Source organism: Buteo buteo, chromosome 17, assembly GCF_964188355.1.
Source record: "Buteo buteo chromosome 17, bButBut1.hap1.1, whole genome shotgun sequence".
Taxonomy (NCBI): domain Eukaryota; kingdom Metazoa; phylum Chordata; class Aves; order Accipitriformes; family Accipitridae; genus Buteo; species Buteo buteo.
The window spans coordinates 27,713,304-27,732,692 of record NC_134187.1 but is presented as its reverse complement, the minus strand read 5'-3'; the positions used below and the strand labels follow the sequence as shown (position 1 = coordinate 27,732,692).

General features: G+C 38.7%; 1 protein-coding gene across 15 annotated transcripts in view; it reads left to right on the top strand.

Moving 5' to 3' along the window:
* DST (dystonin) overlaps positions 1-19,389 on the top strand; it is a 307,609-nt gene that overhangs the window by 120,040 nt on the left and 168,180 nt on the right. For all 15 annotated transcript variants that reach the window (XM_075049328.1, XM_075049347.1, XM_075049329.1 and 12 more), the window contains 2 exons: positions 260-337; positions 2,799-2,891. In XM_075049328.1, the coding sequence (XP_074905429.1) occupies positions 260-337; positions 2,799-2,891 (171 nt within the window). The remainder of the gene's footprint in view (positions 1-259; positions 338-2,798; positions 2,892-19,389) is intronic.

Here is a 19,389-nt window from a genome sequence, read left to right as displayed (position 1 = left end):
TTACAGGGAAACACCTATCAGCCTGCATGGATCAAAGTTGCAGTTTGGGACCACTGATCTCTCTTGCCATCCACTGTGCTAAAAAATTTCAACTACAGTTTAAAAAAAAAAAAAATTGTTAAAGCACACTTTTCCAGCAAAGGTATTGGCTTCATTAAAACAGTGGTGCTTCTAATGTTTTACATGGTATCTTTTAAATTGGACTGTTTGTTCTTTTGTCTGACAAGAAAATCTCACAACTATTGTTTTCCGATTTTAGCCCCGAGAAAAAGGTCGGATGCGTTTTCACAGACTGCAGAACGTTCAAATTGCACTTGACTATTTGAAAAAACGCCAGGTATGGTGAAATTTTTAATAAAAAATGTTAATTAAAATTTTGTCACCTGTAGCTAATAAATAAAAAATTGTCCTGCTTGGTCTTTTATGCCTGTTGTATAACAGCTGCTAGTGTAGGCCTGGCTTGATCTCGTGCTTGAGGTGTGGTAAAGGTAACTTTACACCACCCTTCTCTGAGCAATAACATGAACACACTCCATGTGGTATATGTTGTTAAAGAGGAGAAAATTATGGGTAAGATCCTCAGGAGTTGCTTTTGGTAGATTTAACTCTCTTTCATGCTGCCCACACACTAGCTGATACGCAGTTTTGTTCACAATCTAGTATGTAGTGCAAAATGCAGATTCAGAGAAATTAGAACATTGTGTGGGAGTTCCTTGTTTTGATTATATTTGATCCTGGTGAAAGCAAAACTGGTGCCCTAGTAAGGCAGCAGAGTCACCGGGGCTGTGGAGGATTCAGGCTTAATTTCACCTGTATCTCCTTTAAGCCAAACAATTGAAACCCACACAGCTGGGTGCTTTTCTGCTGCTGTGAGTTTCCACTTTTAAATTTCTTTTAAACACTTACAGGATTCTTGCTTTCTCCTTTTGCAAAATAGTAATATTAAAAAATGTCCCAAACATGGATGGAAGGTAAAACTGTACCTCCCTATCCATCCCATCTAAATGAGTTGACGCTGGAAATCTGCTTTCTGATTGGTTGATTTTTTTTTAAATTTATTTTATTTGCTACTCAAGAGGTTTGAAAAAACATGAGGTAGCAAACCATAGACAGATACTTAGTTTGGTTATAAAAACAAATGTCTTTTTGTATTTTGAGTGAAATTGCAAACTATCTTTCGGGTCACTGAATGAAGTGTGCACTGAGAACTCAATCCTGTTTTGCTGAGTTCAAAGCTAACTTTTCCTGTTAAGTGAGCCATTGATCAAATAACAGTACAAAGTAAATGAATGGCTACTTGACAGTCACAACAGCGTTTTTATGCAGCAAAACCTCTGGACTTGTACTACACCATGCCTTATTTATGCATGACAGACCATCACATTAAAACACAGGAGACTGAGGTTCAGGTCATCCTCATGTTTGTGAATGTGCACGTGTCATTGGGAACTGCAAGTCTCTGTCAATGCAGCTGTTGATTGTGATCTCAGGATTTCTGTGCTCTCTTTAGCCTCGCAGTTTCGTGAAGCTGCATGTACCCTACTGTACAAAATGCTTGGAGGCCTTTGGTCTTCTTAGCAAGTTGCCAGTGGGACTTGCATTTGATTAAAGTTTCAGCCCCCTCGTAGGTGTTTCTAAACAGTATTTAGGAGGCAGCTTGCTCAGGTTGGCTGTATAGCCTCCAAATACAATGCTTTATTGTGATTGTAAGGCAGAGAGATCCTATATATTGATAATTTTGAAGCATGACTTGGAAAAAAACAAAGAAAAAAACAAAGAGAAGGCATATTTGACTATCCTGCAGAGTTTTGCCAAACACAAACAGTTTTTGTAATGCAGTGGGAGGAAAACATTTGGATTTGTTTTTAATTTCTTTTTTTGAACTGTGGAATACGCTCTCTTTCTTCTCGAGAGCGTGTTTTTGGTTGGTTTGGTTTTTTGGGTTTTTTTTTTTTTCCTAATAGTTAAGATTGTCTGCAGATCAAGAGAAGGATATGCCTTTGCTTGCTTGGTGTTTATAACAGGGTATATGTTAAAAAGCACGTGTATGTAACTTTACTAATGTAAGCATAAAATGCCTTTTAGCTGAGTCATCTTTAATTGCTAGGCTACATGGATACATAATGCATATAGAGAAATCAAATGTGATAATAAAATATGGCAAAGAAAATAGAATTATTGAACTCGCTTTGGATGCGAGTTTATTGGAGTGGCAAAAATGTCAGCCTTTGTTTTAATTGTATTAACCATTTCATGCTTATAGCATTGTGAATGAGTACAGCAGCAGAAGCAATAACAATTGTTGTCATTATTAAGCCATTGGTTATTTAAATGTGATACTAAATTCCCGGGTTTATCAAACCAGACCATTGTGTTTTAGCAGGCCAGTTCTGCTGCCGAATTCTTGAGGAGGAAAGGCAGCGATAGCTTCCTGGGTCTCAGCACTGCCCTGAGATGGATACATCAGTTACAGATCATCATCTTCTTGTTATCCTTTCCCCCTCTATCATACCTTCCCCCTCTGACTTGGTCAGAGATGAAGGATATTTGGCACGGGGAGCAGATCTGCTGGTGTAGTGACAGCTGAGGAATCTTTTCAGCTCAGAATGGGTGGGAAAGGGACACTGAGGGGCCACTTACAGCCAGAATGCAATTCCTTTATGCTTTTGAGAATTAAAAAAACAGAGTAGACTTGGGAAGTGAGTAACGCATCCTTTATAGTTGCGCCTGTGTAGTGGAGCATGTATTGGTGGCATGTTTATTTCAATTTTGTCTGTATTTTCTTTCCACAATGGCAGGTGAAACTGGTTAACATCAGAAATGATGACATAACAGATGGGAATCCCAAATTGACTTTGGGCTTGATATGGACCATAATTTTGCACTTTCAGGTAAGCCTACTTTTGCTTGACAGTATGTTTTCAGTCACATTCTTGCATACAGTTGTGATGAATGTATCAACTTAGCACTCCATATAGGCTGCGCACAAATAAAGATTATACCTCTTCTCTAATGTGTATATGAAGGTTTTGAAGATGTATCTTATCTGCTGATGTAAACTGAAGCTGAAGATGTAGTTTGTTTGCTGACTAATTTCCTGTCTGTGGAGTAAGAGGAAAAAATAGCTTGTTTTTTGAACATCAAAGACAGTGGTTGGTGTATTTCTTCTAACGTCTGGGAAAATTTGCAGAATTCTTCTGTTGATTATTAAAATATATTTTAAAAAAAAGTTTAAAATCTTTTTTCATTCCGGATCTGAATTTCTCTGCTGATACGAGTATTTTAGCAAGCGCTACTCTCAGCCTTTTCAAGCAGTTCAGAACACTTCAGCATTGTTTTTAGCCCCAGCGACGGTAACATGGGTCACACTAGGTGGCACTGTGGTTGTTGTACACTGGTGGGATTGTGTACAGTATAATGCAGCCTTACAGTGTGTGGTGTTAAATTGCTCCTCCAAATGAGGCTTTCACAATGGCTGTGGCTGTAGATGATGTAATTCAGATGACAGATAATTCCCATTTAGTGACTGCAGCATTGTTAGCGATAAACTCCCTGCTGTGCAGTCATTTTAAATGATCAGAAAATTACATGATCATATAGAAAAAAGCATGGATCATTAAGGAATATCCTGCACTGGATTTATGACTGGAAAAAAAAATTTCTTACAAAACCCAAAAAGACTGCTAGGATCTAATCTGCCTTTCTCCAAATCCTAACGAGGAACAGAAGACATGAATAGGGCTAACATGGCCCTAGTCTAAACAGGGTGCACAGCTTAGCCCAGGTCCATTCACTAACGGTAAAGGAGAAAACACTAACTGCTCACCACTAGCAAGGATCTGAATTTCCTCAGCTCTCCTCTGTCATGTCAGTCATTGCTCCCATATGGTTACACGGAGAAAGAAGGCTGGGCTTAAATGTATTTGAGCATGACCCACAGAATTAGGCCCGCAGTGATTGAATGTTGCTGTGTTTTATGGAATAATGATTATTTAACAAATTATTAATAGAAGCTGTTAGTGGAAGTTAAACCTTTACCTGATATATATTTTTCTGAGCCTGATGAATAGGATTTTGCAGGATGAAATTGTTAGTTTTTCTCACCAGCTGAAGCACAGGACAACTGACACAATTTGGGTGCATCTTAAATGGCGGTAAACATGTTTAGCGTCAGATGTGAGGCCTGGAGGGCTAGTCAATCCAGTGGGTGAGGCTGGTGGAACAGTTCGGATCACTTGTAGTAGGTGCTTAGAGCACCTACTGAGCTATTCAGTTGTCCAGCATAGGTGCTTAGTGTGATCTGAGATGACACAGCATATCCAGTAGCATATGCAGTGAGAAGCAAGTTTCCTTAGGTCCTGTGGTGTATCTGCTATTCCCATGTAGATATCTCAGATAGTTAAGTGTCTCAAATGTTCTATATGGTCAACTGACTTTCTTCTTATGTCTCTATGTCAGGTGTGAACCATTGCTGTTCAAGATCCCTTGACTGTACTAACTAGATCTCGAGGGCTTTTGATTCAGTTTCCTAAAGTCAGGTGGCATTTGAGTGACATCTGAGGTGTGCTAGAGTATCCAGGACATGCATGTGGAGTTCTTGGAGACACCAGATCTATGAGAGACCCATGTTCTTCTAGACCCGTAGCTAGAGGCCAGTTGGGATATAGCAGGGTATCTCAAAGAGCTCTAGAAACCTGTGTTTAGGAAACTACATTCTGCCTCCACTGGATAAAATTGTCTCTTCAAGACCTAGCCAGCATGTAAACACAAATATATAGACACGTACATTGAGGTGTCTTAATCTGAAGTACCCCTTAACTTTTTCCAGCATTTGCAGGAGTAGTTGATTCCTCAGTGAGTATAAGGAGCTGTTTGCCATGTGATGTTACTGCTTCTGCTCCATCTTTTAAGTGTATTCTAATAATACTGCAACCTGGAAGGTAGTCAAGATGCCAAAGACTTTTGGTGGCCATTGTTTGTGGTTTCTTGTTTGTCTGAGTCATGGCACTTATCTGGAGGATAATATTTCCTCAAAACAGAAAATCCTTCTGAGTATTGGAATGAATTTAGGAATGATTTAGGGGAAAGACAAGATGAACAAATATAAAAGAGGATACGCGTTTGAGGATTATGTTTCTCTTGCATCTGAATTGTGTCTAGAGATGGTTATGGCTTTGTGACTTGATACCCTTAATTGGATAAATATAAATGTTGTTCTAAGTTATACCACTGACTTTTGCAGCTGCATAAGTCCAGAAATTATACATTCTTCTGTGTCCCAAGTAATTATGTATAAGATATAGAAAAGATGGAATGGGAAATCCAGTGGTTTATTGAGTTGACTATGTTAGAAAATAATTTGTCCTGTGGATATTGAAAATCACTGAGACATGTATGTTATTAGGATTTAGGCAAGCTTTCAATGTATGCATTTCACATGCCTTTAATAATATGTGGCTTTTTAAAAATTCAGTTTCATAATGCAATAACTACTCTAACTTATTTTCTTGGCACCTGTAGAACAAGCTAAATCAGATTACACTATTTTGTATAATTATAGGCTATATGTATTAAATATCCAAATTAATACTTGAATGGACTCCTTCAATACCCAATATGTTTTCATGGATGATATTGGAGATGAGTAACTGTAAATGAAAGCAGAATTTGGCCTCAGTAAGTAACCACAATTTTAGTAAGATAATTTCTGTGAAAATTGGTGATCATTTCTTTTCAAACCACTGCAAACATTTTTCAATTTAACAAATGTTAAGTATTTAGAATAATTTGCAGTTGGTTCTAAAAAACACACCAAAACAAAGCAAAACCTGAAACTTCAAACTTTCTGGCATCTAAAATTAGACATTTGTGAGCTGAGACCTTAAAAAATTTCTGGAGCTTCTAAGTCATGACTCAATAGCCTTTTTCTATTTCAGTTTCATTGTTATTTTGCAGCTCAGGAACTGCTGTGAAACAGTTTTCCTTCCGCCCTCCCCATCTCCCTGCTGTCAGGCCTCTTTGCAGGGTGCTGCTTTTCAAGGCTTCAGTTGGTAACTTTTTTGGTCCAGGTGTTACAGTACTGTCCAGCCCTCTCTGGCCAGACAAGTGCTTTCTCTCAGACCTCCTTGGGGCATGTGTAACCTCTTCACATTTCTCTTGTCAGCCAGCAAATACTTTTTTATTTTGCTGCTGACTCCCTGCAAACCTTCGAGCAAAATTCAGCCTTATCAGGCTGCCACAAAGCAGTCTATAGACTGTTCATTTGGCCCGGCAGATCAGCAGTTAAACTTCTACCCTGTTGGGCAGAAAGGTAGGAAGGGTGGATTTGTTGTAGATGACTTGGCTGAGATACAGTGCCACTACCCAGCTGTTTCTCAAGCTCCTGATATCCCTTACCGCAGTTAGGTGTTCAGAGCCTGCAATGCAGGTAGTAATTTTGAAGCAGTCTTGCATTGGTTGTGAAGACTGTGGCCCTCATACAGGGTGGCCAGAGGAGGAGACAGCTCAGCTGTGGTGGTCCATTCTGTAAATGATGTGCAGAAGGCAGAGGAATGGTGGGACCTTCAGGGACCTGTGCATGTAACTCTGCTTCAGCTGCTCTGCTGTTAAATCCGTGATAGGGGTCACCATACAAGAGACATGCTGCCTGCTTTCCTGAGGTGGCAATGTGGAGTTGAGAGAGCTGGGTCTGGCCTTCACTTGCCGTTCTCCTGGCACCTATTTCTGCTGGGAGCAGCTGGCTGGCTGGCAGCTGGCTCTGAAACTTGCCTCTGGGTCTTGCCTGAGCCATGAGTCTCGGGGCCCAAGGATTGAAGTTTAATCTGCCTCTGCTTTAAAATAGTTAGAAGAATTCAAGGTCTGATCTTCTCAAAGATTTAAAGATGGAGCTATGTGGCCAGTTGTCTAATACTGACTATAAGTGGTTGTAGGATAAACTGTATTCCACCTGGGAGTTGCGATTCCTAGTCATTAGCCATTGTAGTAGACCTGTCATGCAGCATTTGGTGGGGTATACTCTTCCTGTATTTTATTCCTCAGCTGAACTCCTAGTTATCTCCTCTGGAATTCTTCAGCAATCAAAAAAAAAAAAAAAAAGCTAACTCTCAGGTAAGAAAATGAGTATGGAGTTTTTGGCATTTCTGGGACTCACCTGAATCACAGCAAAGATGAGAGGTATTAAGGCTCATTGCAGAATCATATTTAGACTATATCTCTACAAATAGTGGGATATCTGTAGCAGGATAAGATTTAGGAGCAGATGACTCATCCGTTTGTTTCTCTTTGTCCTTAATCCCATAAAACCACCACCAAGGAACAAACTCCTCTTCTTATAAGCCATCTCACTGGATATAAAACCTCTCCTGTTCAAGGTTGTGACTTTTGGTAGCTCAGTGGTACCTGAAAGCTGAAGAGCTATTTCAGATTTTGAGCAGTAGTTGCCAGTACAGCTAAATAGCTCCAAGTATAACCTTTTGTTTGTGCTGGCAAACCTTTACTTTTTTCCTTGTTCTCTATCTTATGCTGCTTTAATTTTTATTTTCTGTTTGGCCTATGTTTATCTCTCTGTCGTTCTGCTTGTGACCTTTGGGCTATGCAACAAAATGCTTGCTGATTATCTTGTATGTTGTTTTAGTACCATGAAATGACACATGCTAAATGCTCCATTGCTTTGTGTTTTTTGAACACCTCCAGGGATGGTGACTCAACCACTTCCCTGGGCAGCCTGTTCCAATGCCTGACAACCCTTTCAATAAAGAAATTTTTTCTAATATCCAATCTAAACACCACCACCCACCCCCCTCCCACCACCCCACCCCCCCACCCCCCAGCGCAACTTGCGGCCATTTCCTCTCATCCTATCACTTGTTACTTGGGAGAAGAGACCAGCCCCCACCTTGCTACAACCTCCTTTCAGGGAGTTGTAGAGAGCAATAAGGTCTCCCCTCAGCCTCCTTTTCTCCAGAAAGGAGACAGATGTCTGAGACAGAGCTCCAGGTGTGGTCAGGTCTTCACTATATTGTGGTGGTTCTCGTAGGCTTCAGTGGTAGTCTCTTTTGATACTTTAGAATATCATATTTCTTTGCTTTAGCAGACAGGTTTTAGAACAATTTTCAATTTCCCTTTTCTGAATCTCCAGTTTAATCTTATTACCTCTGTCTCTTTCCTTGCTGAGACCAAAGTTACAACTTTATAGAATTCCAGTTAGCTGAAAGTGGTCATTTTGTCTTTAGTTACTCTCACTTGCATTTATCATCTTACCTTAACATGGAATATGATTTCACTTAAGGGTTTTTTTAATAGACAAAAAACCCCACAACTGATATAAATGCAACTTGTCAGTTCTTTTGTCCTTGATCTTTTCTTTGGTTCAAGAGCATAAGTGACTTATAAAGTTGAAAAGTTTCTTCTTGGTTCATGGAAAAAACAAGCAGAAAGATTTGTTGATAGAGAGGTGATAGCTTTCTCAGGAACAGCTGGTAAGTATTGTTAAATTAGTTATTAAGTATCAAAAATACATAGTTCTAGCCTATTTCTAGGAAGATAGAAAGGCACAAATACTATTAATAACCTGTAGAGATATATTTGGAATGCATTTATTCCTAGCTAATATTTAGAAATGGTTAAAATCTAGGAATAGTTGTAGATATACCAGATGCGTTCAGCTAAATTGACCTGGAATATGCAGCAGTAAGCCAGGATTGTTGGGAGCACTGAGCTTGTAACCAGTGTTTCAGAACTGGCTCTTGGTTTTTTGCTGCCTCAATTTTTTTATTCCACTTCAGAGGCACGTGCTTTTCTGAAAAAGTGAATTACCAGCTCTTAAGAAAATACAATAAAAATCTAACATATGTACGAAAGATGATGTGCAAGATCAGAGACTTTCCAAATTACTGATTACATTACAAAATACAGATTGTCAGCTGTAATGTAAGAGTATGTGTTTATTCTGACCTATCTTGAATTAGACTTGATTTGACATTTTTATGACAGTCAGTGTGCTACAGATTCTAACAGGAGTTTTGAAATAACAGGTAATGTTTTAGGGACGTTTTCTGTTTGGAAGAAGGTGGTTATCATGCTGACTGGTAAACAGATGTAAACAGTTTAAAGGAAACACATACTAAATCACACTCCATTAAAACTCAGTAAATAGTTTAATATAATTATTGTTTAGAAACCTCAGTGCCCATGTGTCTTAATTTAAATATGCACTTACATTGAAAAATTAAATTTGCAGTATTTTTAAGCAAGTTCTTAACTTCTGTGAAATTTGTGGAGGAAGAACAACATTGGCAGTGTACTTATGGTAGTCTATATTTACTTTAATACATTTTCAATTAGACAGTTAATATAGCATGTAAACTTGAAATTGTTCATTCAAATGCTGGACACTTGTATTTAACATTTTACATAATGTCTGCTTTATCAAGATTTTAAGTCTTTTTTTATAAGAGTACATAATGTAATAATTTAATATTATTATACAAGGATTTATTTAACCATATATTATTGTTATTTGACGTGTTGTTGTTAAACCAGAAGCTATATCTGTGTGAAATGAAATCAGTCTTGGTCCATTGCACTGCAAAGTCCTTCATCATCTTTTTTGATGAGAGAGAGATATTTTCAGGCGTAAAAGCCATTTGTTTGTACAAACACAGCAATGTCATTTACAAAGACTACTTCCCACCCCCCTACCCCACCACCCATTGTGCTTTTCTGAAATTAAGGGGGGCCATGTCAGGACCCAACTCAGTCCCATGTGGAAGCATGTTTTAAATAAGTGAGTCCTCTGGGCCTTGGCTGAAAGTCACTTTTCTAAGCTGACTAGAATACAGGTTTTTTACTGTAAGTAAAAGGAGCAAATGTCACAAACGCACCTGTATGTTAAGCATGCTACAAATGCAGATACAAATCGAGGCCACGAACGAGTGTGGTCATACCATAAACATCTCCTTTGGAAAGAAACACTTTAGCGTTGTGCGTGTATGTAGCTCTCCGTCCATCAGTGGCATACCATATTCTGTAACAGCCTTCTAGTCCCTTATGTTACAGGAGAAAATTTTTGAAGCGTTGCTGTCAAATTTATCCCCAGTGCCCTGAGAGGAGTCAGCAATGAGCATCTGTATTTTTGAAAATTCTTTGGAGGCTGATTCTACTTCATTGCTGTATTATTCATTCTAGATCCCATCAGTAAAATGTCAGAGAATACTTCAGTGGAACTGGCCCCTGGGGATAAAGTCTCTGGGTTTCATTAATGCAATTCCTTTTCAAATAATCAAGGGAAAATCAATGATAACACCTGATAATGTTTGGCAAGTCACTCCGTAGTTCTTTCTCAGCATTAGAAACCATACACATCTACCCCTGCAGATGTGTGTTGGTTTAGTAGGTTTTGCCTATCAGTAACAAAACTGAAGTGGAAGCTTATAAAAAGATATTTTCCAAACAAAGTATGCTGGTGATTAGACTTGCTTGCATTGTAATAGTGTATGTTTCTACCTAGTTTGAGGTGTAGTTAGATGCTTCTTGGCTTGTTATATTCAAAGCTCCACAGAGATGCCTACAGAACAGGAGCATGAGAGGAGGATAAAGCTCTGTTTTTATAACAGTAACTTTGCGGACAGTTTTCTAGACAGACTGGCTCTTACAATTTCTTTCACCTTTATCTGCAAGAAGGTTTAAATCTACTGCAAAGTTCCAGTTCCCAGTACACAGCACCACTGCCCTGAGCAAGCTGTTATGCTTGTATGATAGTGAAGCAGCAGGTTATTTATAGCTGAGAAATCAGTGAAAAATCACATCAGCTGCTATGAAAACTCCACTTACAAATAAAAATTTGACCCCCAACAAGCTGTCAGAGCAATCTCTGATCCTTCACTTTAATCTTCCCTTCTGTGGATCGTTGGATATGTAATAAAAACATATGAAGTGCAAACCAAATCTGCTAACTAAATCCCTGCTATTTGTTGCGCTGCTTGCTCTTGGATTTGGAGTGTAGCTAATAGTTTCAAAGGCTGCTGCATATTTTTCTGCTCTGTCTTCCTCGAGTTACTAGATGAAACGGGAAGTTAAAATGCATGCGAGAATTTTCTGTTGCTCATAAACACTATGTCATCTCTGTGAAAGGCCATCAGCATTACAGCCCAATGCTGAAGCAGTGATGTTTATTTAAGAGGATTGGTGGCCAGAAATAAGCCACAGTGTCTAATCAGACACAGGCCCTGCCTGGGCACTGTGCCACAACGTTTATTGCGTGTGCATTTCTCATAAGCAAAATGGCTACGTACTGAGGAGGATGGACGTGAAGTCTGGAGGAAATTACGGTGCAAACAGCGCTTCTTAACTTTCTGAGGAGGATTTAAGTGTATGTAAATATACTGGAATGAATGAGACTGTGTGACTGTGAGTTACCGAAAGGCAAATGGGGAATGTCTGTGGATGTGTGAGGGCTGAAAAGGAAGAACAGTGTTTAGATCCTGCCAAAGCTCCCTTAAGTCCGGCTGGAAGAAAATATTTCAGACGAAAAAGGAGAAAGAAATCAACTGAGGAGAGACCAGATTCAGTCCAGGTTAAAGAAAATGAAGAAAAAAGCCAGTATGAAGTGGGGATTTCAGAAAACATTCGTCCCAAGGGTGTGGGATTGACTGCTTCCTTCCCTCAGAGAGTGACAGTGGCTGGTAATGCTCTGCCTGTGAGTACAGACCTTTCAGCTGATCTTGTTAAAGCAAAAGTTTTACTGGGTGAAACAAGGAGCGATTCTCTTTGTGGGGACAGTTTTCATGGTGATAATCAGAGGCTCGTGAAGTCTGATGAAAGAGAGACATGGTTAAAGGAACAAGACAACAGGAATTCAGAGAAACGCTGTACATGGAAGAGGAAATACTTGGAGGATGGCAACAGGAGAGAATTAGCATTCGTGAAGAAACCCAGTGGTTTTTGTTATGGAAAAGCAGCTAGCTTGGATTCTGCTATCCACATTTTAGGTGCACAACGTGAAGAAACTGGGTTAAACACAACTTCTTGCAGAATCATTGAAGATGTCCCAGAAAGCAATAAATCTGAAAAGTTGCATCACTTTCTTCCTGAAAGCAAAAGTGATCCACTGCTTGAACAAAAGAGGTTTTATTCTTCTGATGCTGTGCTTTCCCAATTGCCAACAGAAAAGGCATTATTTAGCATTCCACCAAACAGGAGCAAGGTAATTATTTTGTCACAGTATATTATCTTTCAAAGTTAGCTCAGAATAAGTATTGGAACAGTATTTTTTCTGTTACAAAGTATCTTCACTTTGCAGTATATAAGCCTTTTACCCATGCTATGATACTACAGCTAGTCATAGGACAGAACATACTACTTTATTTTTCATAGGTTAAGTAATACCTCTATACTTCAGGAGTATTGTTATATCCTTGTGCTGTTTTGCTGTCTATAGTTTGATTTGTTTCCTAATTTAGGAAAGAGATTTTCATGTTAAAAAGCTTCTAGAAGGTGGAGTGAATTTTAGAGAGTTGTTTAAGTTCACATTCAGTATCTGTAGTAATTTTTCTTATCAACTCTTGATGGTCTTGTAATTCCTTTGGGTCTTGTATCAAGGAAAGGAGTATTTCTTTTCAGTTATGGCCAATAGGAACTGAAGTATGATAGAAATATGTAGGCAGCTTGAAATAGAAAAAGTGAACATAAATCATGTTAATATTGCTCTACGCTTCCTGTAAAAGATCTTTCCTCCCAAATTGTCTAGATGACCTATTAATATTAATTATTGAAATTCCATCTTCCTGGGAGGGTGGGTTTATTTTCCTTTTACAATATTAAGTAAGTATGAGCTTAGTTGCAGAATATCTGGAGGAAAGCAAATTTTTGTCTGTTGGTATCCATGCTTACCAATTCAATCCATATTACCAGTTCTGCCCCACTCATCTTCAGCGCAACTGAAATCTTGTAAGTGCCAATACCAGGATCTGGTCCAAAACTGATTCCCCTTGCTCAACCAAGACATCTGAGCTTTGATTTGAGTGAACAGAGGGAATGGACGTATGCCAAAGGTACTCCTTCCACCAAAGAGCTAACTACACTTCTGTTGTTTACGTAATTTACTGTTGTAAAAAGAATCAAATAATACTTTTTCTGAGCTTGGTTTTTAAATACAGATAACACACCTGATTACGACACACAGTACACATTAGTACAAATAGCCTTCTAATACACATGGAGATCTTTGCCCTCTTAATCTTAGCTGGAATTCAGGAACAGCTTAGTGATGTTCTTTGATTTGAACAAAACATCATTACTGAGTAAAAAGAGTATGAGGCCTTGTCTGTTCAGCCAAGCATGGCTGCTTTTTCCTCTATAATCAGAGTAATACAACTTCTAATATTGCTGCAGTTATTACTCCAACCAGGCATATACCTCTTGTTACCACAGGGCAGGGGAGGCGGGGGAAGAGACTTCTGTTGAGCACCTATATCAACACTGAGAATTGTGCCGCTGGTACTGACAAAACACTGCATAACGATGCAAATATGAAAACTACTGACAGACCATGCTAAATGCCTGAGTTGCTGAAATGTCTGGTTTTCAGTTTGGTTCCCTTTCTCAACCCAAGGTTCTGAGTACAAGTAATTTTAAGAGCACCTAGCTTTGATCTGTAAACAAATCCAGGAAGAAAATTAGATTTCAGACTAGTTATTTTACAAAATCACAACTACTTTCCTTTTGATTGCTTTTGAGAACTGAACAAGCATTTGAATGTCTTATATTTCAGTATAAAACAGTAAAGCTGTTATTTATAGAAATCTACAAAGTTCCTGTTATCAGCTTGATAACCTGATAACAAGGTTTGCATTACTAGTCTCAGTTTTTACCATTTTCTTGGTCATAATTACATAGATCAGTAGTCTCCACTCACCTTGTCAACTTACCCTAATGTACCCTCAGCATACACAGTGTATCAGATGTGGCTGATACTTGAAAGTGTATTGGCTTTTCAAACTGGGAGACAAACACCAGAGGAAGCTCATTGGTACAGCTGGCTAATTTGCACTTTAACAGAGATAGGACATTTTACCCTCTGAAACAGCATAGTCCTCACTACTGGAGTAGATGCTTTTAGTTTCTTCCTGTGGCACATCTTCATATGTGTATAAAACAATTATGATTTTGTGTTCAAATAAGTACTACTACATTATGTCTGTTAACCTGAATTTTGCAAATAGGAAAAGTGGGGTGTTCTGAAGCTTCGTTCCTGACTGGTCACTAATAGCTTTAGAGAACAGTTTTTTACTCTCTGCTGGGGCCTAATTTCTACATCCCTTGTTCCTGATACAGGAAGGTGACTTCCTCAAGCAAGATATGCTCTGATTCTGTTCTAAGTCAGGGCTGTCCTAGAGCAGATGGCAGTTTGCATTAAGGTCAAAAAATTGTGAATCAAGACTGAAACAGGCTTCCTGCAGCAACTTCCCCTTCTCAGTAATGTTATAGCACAATGCAGGTAGAGTAGAAAATCAAGGCTGTATACTTTTGGCTTCTCTGCAGGGGATACTGCCACTGTGATATTTGATGTCTCCTGTGTTGAAACAAGCCATGGTTTTCATTCAGTATCAGTAAAAGATAGCTACCAGCTGGTGTTACCAGCAGTTTTTGGTGGTTGTTAGCTTCTGTCAAAAACGATGACTTATGTGTATCATGTTATCAATCATTATCATTATTTTTCCAATCTAATTTGTGGTAGTTTCAGTTCTGGTTTATGGATGTAAACATTTTTTAGAGAATAAAAAAAAGTCTAATATATAAACAGAATCACTCATCGACTTCCAGTACTCAACTGTTGTCTCGGCTGCAAGTTCCTCAGCTGTTTTTTTGCCATGCATCTACATAGTGTTTAATACAATGGATTTCTCATCTCCTATACAGCACTAATAATAATCTACAAGAAAAAAAAACCCATGTATTTCAGTCAGGTTAAAGGCATATACTTGCTTTTAAATTAAAAAATGTAGATTACTTGTAATCAGCATATTCAGTAGAAGACTTCTGGCTAAATAGTCATCTGTTTATTATTGCAGTTATCATTGCAAATAGTTGTAAGATAACAAGACACCTTCCAACTGTGTCCACCATCTCATAATACTGTATTATATATTCATGTAGTACAGTTAAAGGAGGGAGAAATGCCAGTTGGTCTTCCGGAACGTGATTTGCAAAGGTGCAAAAGTCAGGAGTTTTGCTTTATTGGCATATTGTTGTTTGCTTCCTTGTAATACTCCCAAGAAGCAGGTGCAGTCCACCTTAAATGCTGGTGACTGAAGGAGATCTATAATCATTGATGGAACTACTAGAGCTGGAAAGGTTCTGGACAGGTCATCTAGGTCATCTCTGTACCTGAAGGCAAGATAACTTAATGAAAACCGTTCTTGTCTGGTACTTGTTCTTCTGTGTCTGCCTTATTGGTCATTTCACATGCTTCCTGAGTAATTATTCTATTGCTTATCTGTCTTTTGTATTAAAAAGTGGTTTTAGCTGAAAACACGTAAGCTCATTTTAAGCTCATTACTTCTTTTGCCATTCCCAGAAGAGTTAATTTATTACCTTTTTTTGCAACAGCATTTTACATATTTGAAGACTATTATCACGTCTCCCCTTGGTTTTCCTTACTTTAGACTAAATAAACCCAATTTTTCAATCTTTCCTAACAGGTCATGTATTTTTAGATCTTCATCATTCTTGTTTTTCTCTTATGATCTGCTTCAGCTGATCCAGTATTTTTTGAAGGGTGTTGCCCAAAGCTGGATTTGCAGCTCCACAGAGCCTTGCAAGAGCTAATAGGAACATTTGAATTTATGGCCAAATGGAAATTCGCAAAGTCCAACTGTAACATCAGGGGAGATGACTTCTTGTGATCACATGCAAGTTCAAATTCCATTCATATAACTGTACTTCCCTCAGCATGCTGTCAACAATCCTTTTCAAACACAACACATAACTAAGTGCTTAGCTTAGGTGGAAAGTAGCATTTCAAAATCTCTTCATATTCATGTATTCTTTTTTCTCTTATTTCTTTGTGTTCTTCAGACTTTTCTGGTTTAGGGCTAGCTGACATTAGAATACATTTCATTATACATCATACATCTCCTAGCCCATTATATACTTTTGTGCAGTTAAGTACATTATGTCAAGTCTAGACTTGCTTCAAAACCTTTGGGATAAGATGGAATCAGAGGGAGGACTCCTTACTATTTACACCAGTCTTGCTCTTCTTCTGTTTGCACTGTAAAAAATGAGCCACAGAAATCCAGCACCACCGTTGATCTTTTTTGGATGGTGTTCTCTGGTCTGCTCTGTTCTTTGGACTCAAAACTGCATCACTGAAATTGGTGCAACCAAAGAGCTTGAGGCTTTTTGGTATATGGATTTTGTATACTGTGTGATGCAGAGGGAACTTACAGGCAGAGAAAAAACACAGTGGCAGAGGTGAACTAGTTCTCCCAGTTACAGACAAGAAATAGAGTATTCAGCGCAAATTAAGACTTTGATCCTGAAATACAAGGACTGTGCAGAGAATTACCTTTGTCACTTTTTCTTGCATAACTTGTAATTCACAGGCTTTGACATAATTTGGAGAACTGCATCTCTAGCAAAGAACTGTTCAAACTCATGCAAACTCAGTAATTTGTTCCATGCTTAAGGAATAATTGTCCTCTAGTAACAGTTTATAGCAGGTAAATGATAGGCTTGTGGGATATAAGAATGAAAGGTTCACACAAACTGTTTTCTTTGAAGGAAAAAATTTGAACAGTAAAAGATTTGATTGCCCTTCTTTTCTGGTCTAGCATTCCTAATTTAGTAGTCCTTTTTCTTTCCTCTGGCAAATGATGTTATAAATGTTGATGATAAGCCATAGTTGGTAGATGAGTATCTATACTGTCCTTACGGGGTTATCAAAGGAAAGATGTGCTCTTTCTGCTCTCTGACACCTTTTTTTGTGGGGTTGTATTTTACTTTTTCAGTAGTTCCAAGTTAATAGGGCATCTTGCAAAGTAGACCTCATATTTGTGAGTGTAATAAAATATAGCTCTTTGACCCACAGTTTCCCTCGATGCATTTTTATACTTTTTAAATATGAATTCAGTGTTTATGAAAAAGTCTGAAATCTTAGCCTTGGAATCTGAAAGAGAACAGAAGTGCTCAGGCTTTTTCAGGTCTCAGGCTAATATTAGTGTTCCTTAACTGTACTGAAATAGGCTACTTCTGTGAGGGAAAAGCAGTCTCAGTTTTTTAAACCCAGTCTAGTCTATTGCTTTTTCTTCAAATGGCCAACAAGGGTGCCAAATGGTCCTTGGAAGATTTTGGATCGAAAACCTGTTGATGTTAGGGTAATGAGCTAAATTCATGCTTTAGCCATCCAAAATTCAGATTGCAAGCTTGCCTAGTGGTCACTTCCAGAATAAGAAATATTTTCCTGTTTGTGACCATAGCTACAAATGTTGTTTCAATGTAACAGCAGATACAAGTAGGACCTTCAGAAGTTGCCTGATGTCTGAAATCACTTGTTGCCAGAGGAATCTAATGTGCACTCAAATATGCTGCATTTGCACTTTCTGCAGTCTGAAATGTACATAGCCATCGCAGGTCAATTAACCGTGAAGGAGGCTAAAGGTTTGAATTTACCAGTAAGGAATGGTGACTAGCAAATCACATTGTTAGCTCACTTAGTTAGAATACATTAAAGAGTGTGATACTTAAGGGTTACACACGGAGGACTTTCTGAAAATGACAAGGAAAAAATTATAGGGGTTTTTTGTTGTTGGGGTTTTTTTGCTAGACATCTGGCACTTCAGATGACATCACCTCTTTCAGAAGCATTTTCTGCATAAGTGGTAAATGGTTGACTTCATTTATATTGTGGTCTGGTTGTGATGAATAGAAACTAAAGCTGCTGAAAAAATATTTAGTTTGCTTTCTTGCTTTGAAATACCAAAGAATAAAGGTAACCAACAGAAACGAAATTTTAAACTGCAGATGAGTTCCCTAGATTTTTACAGGAAAATTTTCAGAGAGATTTTCAGTGGGTCCTTTGCCATGTTGGATTCCCTGTTGTCTTCACTTATAAGACTCATACTGTCTGTATTTTGTGTGATTTCATGTAGTAAATACTCTGTGCAGGATTTCAATACCTAGAAATTCGTAAACAATTACAGCTGCATGTGTTTCTCTTCAGTGTTTTAAACAAAAAAGGGGTTATTCTTTTGTCCTCTTTGATTTTTCTTAAAAATGTGCAGTGTTGTAGCTGGAGACAATAGGGTGCAAAAAATGCCATCAGATCTTCAGAGGTATTTATGGGCTAGTTGAACAGTTAAAACTACTTTGCTTTCTAGCATGGTGCTTGTATCTTTCCCTTACCTACAGCCAGCAGATATGATGGCCTGTGATAAGTATCTGAAGAACTGCTTTCACAACTTGGTGTTTTGTGGATACTTGCATAGAAAATAATGTAAATTAATTTGTTCCCAGCATTAAATTTACTTCCGGTTTACTGTATGGCTGTAAATGCTCATCATCCCCTGGAAGCGTGGAAGGTGGTTAAACAGAAATCTTAGAGAGCACTGCAGCAGCTACATTGCCCTGACATCTCCAACGCTCTTCCTTTCGTCCCCTGCTTCTTAGTGCTTTCCACCACCTCCTGTTAGGCATTGACATAGCAGCATCAGTAGGAAAGCTACATCTCTTTGTTCCTGGTACTGTGTTTTGCGTGGCTTTAATGTTAGAAAAACCCGTAATTTCTAGCCTAGTCTGTGTGTATTCCACTAGGAAGAGCCTAGACAGAAGACGCCTTTGTGTGCAGAGATTTCAAGGCCAGGAGACATCGTTGTGACCGTCCCATCTTGACCTCATGAATGTAGCTCCCTGGTTTATGCTAGAACAGGATTGCTGGAGTTGGCACAGCTCCAGAGTTAAGTCTCTTCTATAGCTAACTTGAGCACCTACCTCACCCCCAAAGTTGTCTGGCCTGAGGCTGGCTCCAGAGCTGAAGGAGACCTGTCTCTCCCCACGGTGCTGGGTGCAGACTTGGGCAGCGCACCCTCTTCCAGGTGGGCTCGTGGGGGTGCTTTGGTGTCCACCCACAAATCTGGATGGTGTCTCAAGCCTTCTTGCCTCTGCCCAAGCACCTCGGTCTGCTTTTTGTAATGTCTGAGCTGCAGTCCATGTGTCCTTATGTAGTGCCTCATGGTACCTGGGTTCTTGATAATAACATATTCTATTATCTATTGTTGTTTGGATAAGTGGTAAAAGGTGGCCACTTAGAAGAAAGACATGTGATAGCACTTTCTTTATCAAGGCGTGTCTTCTTTTTGTTGAATCTTGCAGTTCAGATTTACATTGAGTACA